Source organism: Eulemur rufifrons, chromosome 29, assembly GCF_041146395.1.
Source record: "Eulemur rufifrons isolate Redbay chromosome 29, OSU_ERuf_1, whole genome shotgun sequence".
NCBI classification, from domain to species: Eukaryota; Metazoa; Chordata; class Mammalia; order Primates; family Lemuridae; genus Eulemur; species Eulemur rufifrons.
In genome coordinates this window covers 55,439,213-55,448,156 of record NC_091011.1, presented here as the reverse complement: position 1 = coordinate 55,448,156, position 8,944 = coordinate 55,439,213, and the positions used below count along the sequence as shown (strand labels likewise).

The 8,944-nt window shown below is 30.4% G+C and overlaps 1 protein-coding gene across 3 annotated transcripts in view; it reads right to left on the bottom strand.

Moving 5' to 3' along the window:
* Positions 1 to 1,570: 1,570 nt before the first annotated feature.
* HGF (hepatocyte growth factor) overlaps positions 1,571 to 8,944 on the bottom strand; it is a 67,089-nt gene continuing 59,715 nt past the window's right edge. For all 3 annotated transcript variants that reach the window (XM_069461441.1, XM_069461442.1, XM_069461443.1), the window contains exons 14-18: positions 6,431 to 6,505; positions 5,398 to 5,544; positions 4,781 to 4,887; positions 4,532 to 4,677; positions 1,571 to 1,851 (exon numbers count right to left, since the gene is read on the bottom strand). In XM_069461441.1, coding sequence (XP_069317542.1) covers positions 1,675 to 1,851; positions 4,532 to 4,677; positions 4,781 to 4,887; positions 5,398 to 5,544; positions 6,431 to 6,505 — 652 coding nt within the window. In that variant the 3' untranslated portion in view covers positions 1,571 to 1,674. The remainder of the gene's footprint in view (positions 1,852 to 4,531; positions 4,678 to 4,780; positions 4,888 to 5,397; positions 5,545 to 6,430; positions 6,506 to 8,944) is intronic.

The window sequence follows — 8,944 nt, the reverse complement described above, 5'->3', positions numbered from 1 at the left end:
TTAGGGCATTGTTTGGAGACTTTGGCCTTAATAAAAGACCATACAAGAGAACCAAGTCAGAGAAATGGGAATACTGTATTCAAAGCATTCAAATAATTATTTTTAAAGATGTTTTGTACAGTAAGATTTTGTGAAAATTCAAAGCTTTTCCTATTACTCTTTGTTAACCCATTTCTCAACAAATACATGCTCTTTAGCTAAGTATGACAAATACAACAATAAATACGATGATTTAGCTGTTATTATACAGAATATAAAATTTAAGTGAATATTGATTACCAATGGCATTAGGAAGATCTTATAAAATGAAGTAAGAAAAAAATGAATATATCTTGATAAAATATCTGATTCAGCAGATTCAACTCTACTTTTAAAAAATAATTGAATACAGAGATTAGATAAGCTGATTCTTTTCCTTTCCTTTTACAACTTTTCTTTTATTTGAATAAATGTTTATTAGGCTAAAAGGCTTCCAGGTTGAGAAAAGTATTTTCATTTTTTCTCCAATATATACTTTAATGCATGATTTGATGAAGGGCTATTTACAAAACTCTGAAGACATATGGACATTTTCCTCTTAAATATTTTTAAAAATTTAAAAAGAGAATGGGCTAGAAACCAATTACAGCAGCAAGCCTTAAAATTAACATCTGTAACTACATTTCTATTGACCAAAACACTTTTAAACTTTTTCAGTTAGACATTTATCTGAAAATTTAAGAAATGCCTTAGGAAAATAGATCTGCAAATATCTTGCATAAACATGTGGTCCTAAATTTGGAGGAAAGAAATAATACGAATAGACCCATTACTCTCTTTCCTTTAAGACATAGAAACTACATGAAATAACTAGGACAATAAATACAAGTAAACACCTAAATTAGGTGTTATTTAACACTGTAGGTCATGACAACACCTGAAATACCAACCAATGAAGGTCATCTGCAAATTATGTACAGAAGATGAGCTAGTCATTTCAATGTTGCATCTTTCTGAAATATTTCTACTGGTCTTTAGAAATTTCTATTTTTTTGAGGAAAAACTACAGGTACATACTTCCAAAATATTTAGTGGTTACATTAGGTACACCACAATTTAAATTGTAGTACATGCACATGTATACCCAGGCATAAGGACATGATTATGTGTTTTGTAAAAGTGTGTTTGTGTACCAGTATTGCAGGATACACAGTGAGGAGAAATGAATGAACCATAACATATGGCATATAAAATGTAATATAATTTAATACAGAGTTACAATTTAAGGACCCAAGGTGTAAATTGTTTTGGTGAGGTTAAAGTTACGTTTAACTTATGGTTTATTCATCATTAAGAAACTAACCTTGGAAAGCAGCGTAGAGAGATTAATTGATCTTTTCCATTAAATCTTTTATCATCCAGAAATTATACCTTTGCATTTTTTAATCCATTCAAGTATCTTCAGGAAATATGTTACTACACTTGCATGTACCTTAACTCATTTCAACATTTACAAAATAACACTGACAAACAAAACAACAGAAAACACCCACAAATATTAATGAGTATTTTAACAAACATGACTCTCAAGTAGTTGTCTTAGGATTGTTTTAAGTGACATTTTAATTCCGCATTCTCTGAAATCTTCATGTAAAAGAGCTGTATTGATGGATGCTTCAGACACACTTACTTCAGCTATGACTGTGGTACCTTATATGTTAAAATAATTTTGTGTATCCATTTTGCATAATATGCTACCCGTACAAAAATACCGGGACGATTTGGAATGGCACATCCACGACCAGGAACAATGACACCAAGAACCAATCTCATTTTATGCTGTTCACAAACAAGTGGGCCACCATAATCCCCCTAGGAAGAAGACATACAACAACAAAGTATTATTAGACATAAAAAACAATAACTCAATAATATTATCCTATAAAGATTTGCATCTCAGAGATACATATACACAAAAAAGGAATAACTGAAACTGAAATATGAAGATGTAAAAATTGGTACACTAGACCATTGTTTGTCTTTCTACTGAATTAGTCAAGTAAGACTAAGGTAAGTACAAAGGTTGAAGTGTTCTATCATGTGTAATACTTACTTAAGAATGCCTTGCCTTTTCAAAAATATTTACTCATCCTTTAAAGTGTTCTTTGCCTTTATTGAATCCAGATTAACACATAACCATTAATATCTCTTCAATAAGGTATAGTTTATATTTATTTTGATCATATAATGTTCAATATATTTTATATATAGAAAATTTGAAAAATGTAGTAAAATACAAGTAAAAAATATCCATCTTATAATCATATAGTTTTAATGATTAAACTGCATTAAATTTTTTCTTATTTTTAAGGCTTTTTATCCTTCCACCAACCCCGCCCAAGATGATCTTAACAAGTTAAAAAACTTGTAGTTAATAAAATAATTCTATTTATTATTTGGGAATTGCTCTTCCAGGCAAATAATGTTCCTCCACTTACTGTTGACATTAGCAGTTAATATAGTTATATTCATATTTTATATCCTCCTTCCTGGAGGGTAGCCTATGATTTCATGGGATTTCTTGTATAGTAACCCTATTGTATCACCAATTAAAGATAGAGGAGAGAGGAAAAGAAAAATTGATAGATTGATTTCTGTGTATAAGTATATATATTCATATATAGTTGATTTATATATAAATAAATATAAAAATAAATAATAAATAGAATATATTATATATAACATATATAATATATAATAAATAAAAATAAACAGTGTACATATTGTTATATATAGCCATTAAAACTGTACTGCATCCCTTTCATGTACCAGGTAGCCTACTAAGGATGCAATGAATGGCTTTTGATGTCTTTATATGAAGAAGACTGTTTAGGACTGTCTTAATTTTCCCCCAACAGCAATGTGGTGAAATAAAACTAAACATTGCAAAATTTACTTTTGTGATACACAAGGAAAGAAGATAGTCATTGACACTCTATGATGGAGAAAACCAAGGTGAGGGTGAAGTAGAAAATCAAACAGTAAGGAAAAATAGTTTATTATAAGAGACTTTGCATAAACTATGCCACATAGCTAGTCAAACTGATTTTTGAACAAATGCACCAATGATTTCTGATGTGATTCTTCAAAGTGATTCACTTTGGATACTTTCACTAAATGTGATGCTATTGCTATTTTACAAACATTTGGGAGATTTCTTTTTCAAATTTCTTTCAGTGGTTAAATTACCTTGATTTAAATGTCAGTGATATATATTAAAAAACATTCTGGAGGATAAATGCATTTTTGACAAGTGGTAGAATCAAGTTGAAGTCAAGTCTTATCAGTAAGAATAAAAGTGACAAATATGGGATAGAGGAATAAATACTTCAATGCTAAAGTATGTAAATGAAGAATGAGTCATTGATAAATCAAATTAAAGGCTATTTTTGAAAAGCAGTTGTCAAGCCATTTTTAGTAATGGCAATAGGGCTGAGCTAAGTTTGGGCCTCGCTCAAACTTCTGTGTTCAAGGGACTCAGATTGCTTTTAGAAAAAAATACACATTTATTTATTTCTCCTAATAAATTTTCCCTTGTGGTAATGAACATGGTAATGTGGATTTACTGGAAAGGCACAAAATTTGAAAGTGGTTATTAACAAATAATCTACTTCTAACTATATCATTTTAAAGCAGTTCTAAAAACTCTTAGTAAACATTTTCTCTTCTTTTCAGAAATAAAATCTCAGAACAAGGTATAGAACACATGCATTTCAATACATATTATGCTCTATACTTAGGTCATGCATGATCCTACATATCAAAGAACACCTCACTATTATTAAACTCATTTCATGCTTTGCTACATGTAGTATTCCATAATCCACAGCTCCAAGGCTTGGAGAACATGTTTCTCACATTCAAAGTATATCTAAAATAATAGTTTAACAGTCTGTCTATGTAAAATAGGGATAGGAACACTGCCAAGTTGAAGTAACGGTTGCCTAACAAATGAAAATAACCAAGCTCTTAAAGTCATAAACTTTGACCTTGAGGTTTTAAAAAATGGAATGTTGTTTAAGTACACACACACACACACACACACACACAGACACGCACAAACCAGCTTACCCAAAAACAGATTTAAAAGTTTAAAACCAGGCATGTATCTCTTAATAATATTATTAATGGAGTTCATTTATGAAGAATTTGGGAAGATCAGATAAATTTAGAAAAGCATCAGAAAAATGCAAGCTATTTTATCAAACTGATTTGGATACCTAAATTTGAATAGTTTTCCCTTAGAGTTCTGGCTTTGTTCATTTATTATTCTTTTGCGAGATAAATGTCATCATAGTTTGCTACTAATAAAGCAACGGTTGTCTTATTGTTTAAAGATATGGCCAAGGATAACACAGGGTTACTTTTCTCAATTTCTCTCTCCTAAAACAGGTTTGTAAACGATAATTTTGACTTGAGGAAAATAAATAGAAAAAAGTAAACAGAAAAAGCTATCAATCACATACTCCTTATGAAAGCACTTCCTTTTTACCTCACATGGTCCTGATCCAATCTTTTCAGCCCCAGCACATATTTCTGACTCATTCAGAGTCACCTTCCCTTGATGATGCTGGCTGCATTTCTCATTTCCCATGATGTAGAGATGTGCTACTCGTAACAGACCATCAGAGTTGATCACTGGAATAGTGCAAAATAGAAGCAGGAAATGAGTACAAACAAGACAAATGTGGTCTTTTTTCAATAGAATAAATATTGCCGCATCTTTAAAAAACCTGCTTACATCCGGTGTAGCCCCAGCCATAAACACTGCAAGTGGTCTTTTCAGGAATTGTGCATCCATAGTTAGGTAAATCAATCGTACTAACAAAATCATCCAGAACAGCAGGCCTGAAAACAGAAAATACAATGGTAAGTACTCTCCACTGGAGTCAACACAAAATTAACATTAAAATGTAGCATTCATGTTTAGTATGACATTTACAGAGAATGCATCTGATTTTTTAAAAAACTGGAATGTCTAATATATAATAGCAAAATTTGGAATAGTAGTAGAGAAATGAGTCACTTATTTGCTAGTATTAAGAGTGTTTAATATTTTTTTCATTTTTATATTTTAAAGTTATCAAATAACTGCTCACAAAGCTTTAGTTTTAAAGCACATTGATTAGACTGTTGACTCAACTTTATTCATTTTTGAAAATTTTGCAAATACCTGTCTTTCTCTCTACACACACATACAGAGACCCATACATACATATGTATACACACATATATATGACATGTGACATATGCTTTTATAATAAATCTAAATAAGAGAGGAAGAATAGCCACACAGCTGAGGAAAATACTTCAACAATTCTGGTCTAGGTTAAAAATACAAAATCTAAAGTAACTAACCTAGCAAGCTTCAGTAAAACCAGATCTGATCCTTCAGGTCCATATACTAGCTGGGAAACATTGAGAACCTGTTTGCGTTTCTCATCTCCTCTTCCGTGGACATCATGAATTCCAAGCCAAGCTTCATAATCTTTCAAGTCTTTGTTTCTAAGTAAAAAGTTTAAATGTAAAATATAATTCCAAATTATGTAATATTATTCCTATAATATGAAAACCAGCTTACATCCAGTGTAGCCCCAGCTATTGCTATTTTAGCTATTTTAGCTTATAAGGGCAGAAAAGCAATCTAAATTTAAAATGTGATTCAAATTACAATAAATGGGAGATTCTGAATATTACAAGCATACATAAGTGAAAAGAGCTTTTCCATTGTTGAAATTCTAAATGGCTATTTAAAAATTTGATTATGCTTGCTGGAGAGTAAGTCACTGGTGAAAAATTCCCACGTAAAGCACTTTACTTGAATTCTAATTTTATTGCAAATTTTGTTTCATTTATGTCAGGTGTGTATATATTTGTTTCAGTAGCAGAGACTGAAGTTTTACACAAACAAAATCAAAGTGACCTTAACGAGAAGCAGGAAATAAACTTAAAAATGCTGCCTCCTTTTCTTTTCCTTAAGTTAATTTTCATTGAAAATTATGCCCAGAATGACTCTGAGGCTGACTGCACATGAGAAAGGAGAAGTGAAGATTACAATAGTCTATTGATAATCAGAAAGCGAATTTCTCTTTAGAAATAAAGGGTGCAAGTAGCAGGTTGAGATACAAATTATTGACATAATTCTAGCAAATGTTCCTCCAAGTGAGAGTAATATTAATTTTGAACAGAGGTGAACTGAAATAGTGCCCTGTAAGTAGACATCAGTGAAGTCAAAGTATGTTTTGCAAGCTAAATTTTAAAAAGAAATTAATAGGTTCACCCCATGCTAGTGAATCTGTACAATGAATACACATTCTAACCGTAAAAACTATATATAGACATATGTATTTTTAAAGGCTCAAAACAAATATTAGTTTCAAAAACATTTTACCTAGAAGGGAAACATTGTCTTGCGGTTAGAACCCAACTTTCTTTTATCAATGATCCTCCGCAGATATGTTTATTTCTATGGAAAGAGGAAAGAGAAACAAGTAACATCTGTGCAGAAAGAGTGATTGCCAATTAATGCAAAACCTATGGCTCCATTTGTTAAAAATAAATGCACTGGAGAGGAAAATGTAGAAATTAACCTAACTGGAATATAAATAGTTCTTTTATTTAAAGGGTGATATTTGGTGATTGTAGCATAAACTTTTTTTTTCATAATGTGATTACAATTTTATTAATTCAATTTTACTTTTGTCTAATTTAAAGAATCAGTCATTACACACCAATATCGATTCCCCACAGACACGTTCATGTGTATGTGCCTCTATACTTGTGAAAGTATGTGCTACAAATATAGGATGATTAAAACAAAAAAAAAATTTGGACCTATTTGAAATTCAGTGTTTGATCATGAGAAATGCAAAGTTGAGTTCTTATTTAAACCCTGAAAACCATCCAGTGGTAGCAACAAATATTGTTTGTACACTATTTCCTACTTTTGCTACCATTATTTAGTTTTGATATGATAAAATATAACTTAGTTTGAATTTGTTAGTTCAGTGTAAGACTGGTAATATAATATTTCACTTATAAAAGTTAAACAATTTTGAAAGACAAATCATGTAGGAAATTGTAAAATATTTTTAAAGAATTGTAAATACTAGTGCATTTATTTCCTGATATCCAAAATTTATAAATCTATTTTTTTTTGGCAGAGACATGGAAAACTTACAATTTTTCACAATTTACATTTCCAAACAGTACAGATGTTCAGTGCTTCAGAGAGTAGTACTAGAATATTCCCAGACTAAGACCACAGTTATTTATGGCCTTTGCCACACAGGAGGATAAGAGTATATATGGAGTCTTAACTTCTATTCCTCTCAGTATGTGTTTTGGAAGAAAAACTAAACAGCTGTTGTTACTAAGAACTTGGATTTAAAAGGAAAATAAATTTCTAAAAGTTTATAGTACTCTGATCTGATGAAAAAGGATTTCATCTGCTTCTCCAAAAACGAACATTACCAAAGAAGTATTCTTGTATATTCTCTTTTAGGTAAAAATAACTTAGAAGTATATGTCTTTTTCTTCTATGGTTATGAGATTAGCAAAGAATCACCAATTAACTCAGAGATGTGGATTTTTTGAACATTTTCTATAATAAAAAAAATTAAACACTCCAAAAATTTCTAGTCTTTATTAAATCTTCATATTGCACAATCAGCTTTAATATTCTGGTTAGTCTCACAATTCTATTTCAGTACTACATACCTAGGACAGCTACACTATAATTATTGGCATAAATAGTTATAAAATCTAATGAGTTATTCCTTGAGAAAAATGAACTTTCAGCCATATTTTATAACATCATGGTTATCTAAATTCATATATATCAAGGGATGTCAACTGCTTGTCAAGAATTTGTTTATTCATAAAAGGACTTCAGTTTCAAGTTGTCTCTATTCTATTTTAATGTTACTGTGATTTAGTGGTATTAAAAGATATATTTTCCTCCTCTGTTCTAGGATATTAAGGGTAAATGAACAAGGAACATTTCCTAAAAGAGGAAATCTTTGAGATTTGAAGAATGAGAAAGAATTTTCAGGCATTAAACATGGAGGAAGAAAGCCACAACATGTAGTGGGAATGCAGGAAGGAAAAAGTTGAGATGTCTAGAAAATAAGAGAAATTGTGGCTAGAATTCAGGTATATTTTGGGGTATTTACTTACTGTATGATGAGGTTCTGATAGAGATAAATAAAAACATAAATATTTTATCATTCTAATTACCATACAGGATAATATATGTAGTATATGAAAAGTTGTAAGATCAGATTTTAAGTTAACTTACATTTTCAATATTTAATTTTTATGACATAATTAAGCTTAATTTTCTTTAACAATATAATTTGCAAAGTGATTTTGTATAGAACATGCCATTGATTCTTAAGAGCATTGAGAAAAACATGTCAAGAATTTTTTATTCACATTGTTCATTATAGTATCAAAACTATCAATATAGTTTTTTAACCTTTTTTGTAATGATAAAATATTTCAGAATATAAAATGGCCATTTTTCATTTGAATGACAAGGAAAACATCAGAAATTAAAAACAAATATAAAATTTCTGACATGATTATGCATAGACATGTTAGAAAATAAACTCATCATACATTGGGAACTTAATATGTATTATAATGACTATCATGATATTAAGGTATAAATAGGTTTTCTGTATAGTTGTTCTTTGCTTAATCAAAACCAAAGTGTCCCTTGGATTTGGGGACAATGCCGACACATATGGGATCTTTGTGAACATTTTCAAACTCACTACCTCTGGAAGCACAAATTGCAAAGTCCAGAGCAAGCAGAATCTGATCAGTCCCCTCATTTACCTCCTCAGCGGGGTGCACTGTGGAGGGCACAACCTTCACAACCCACATGGGACCATACTTC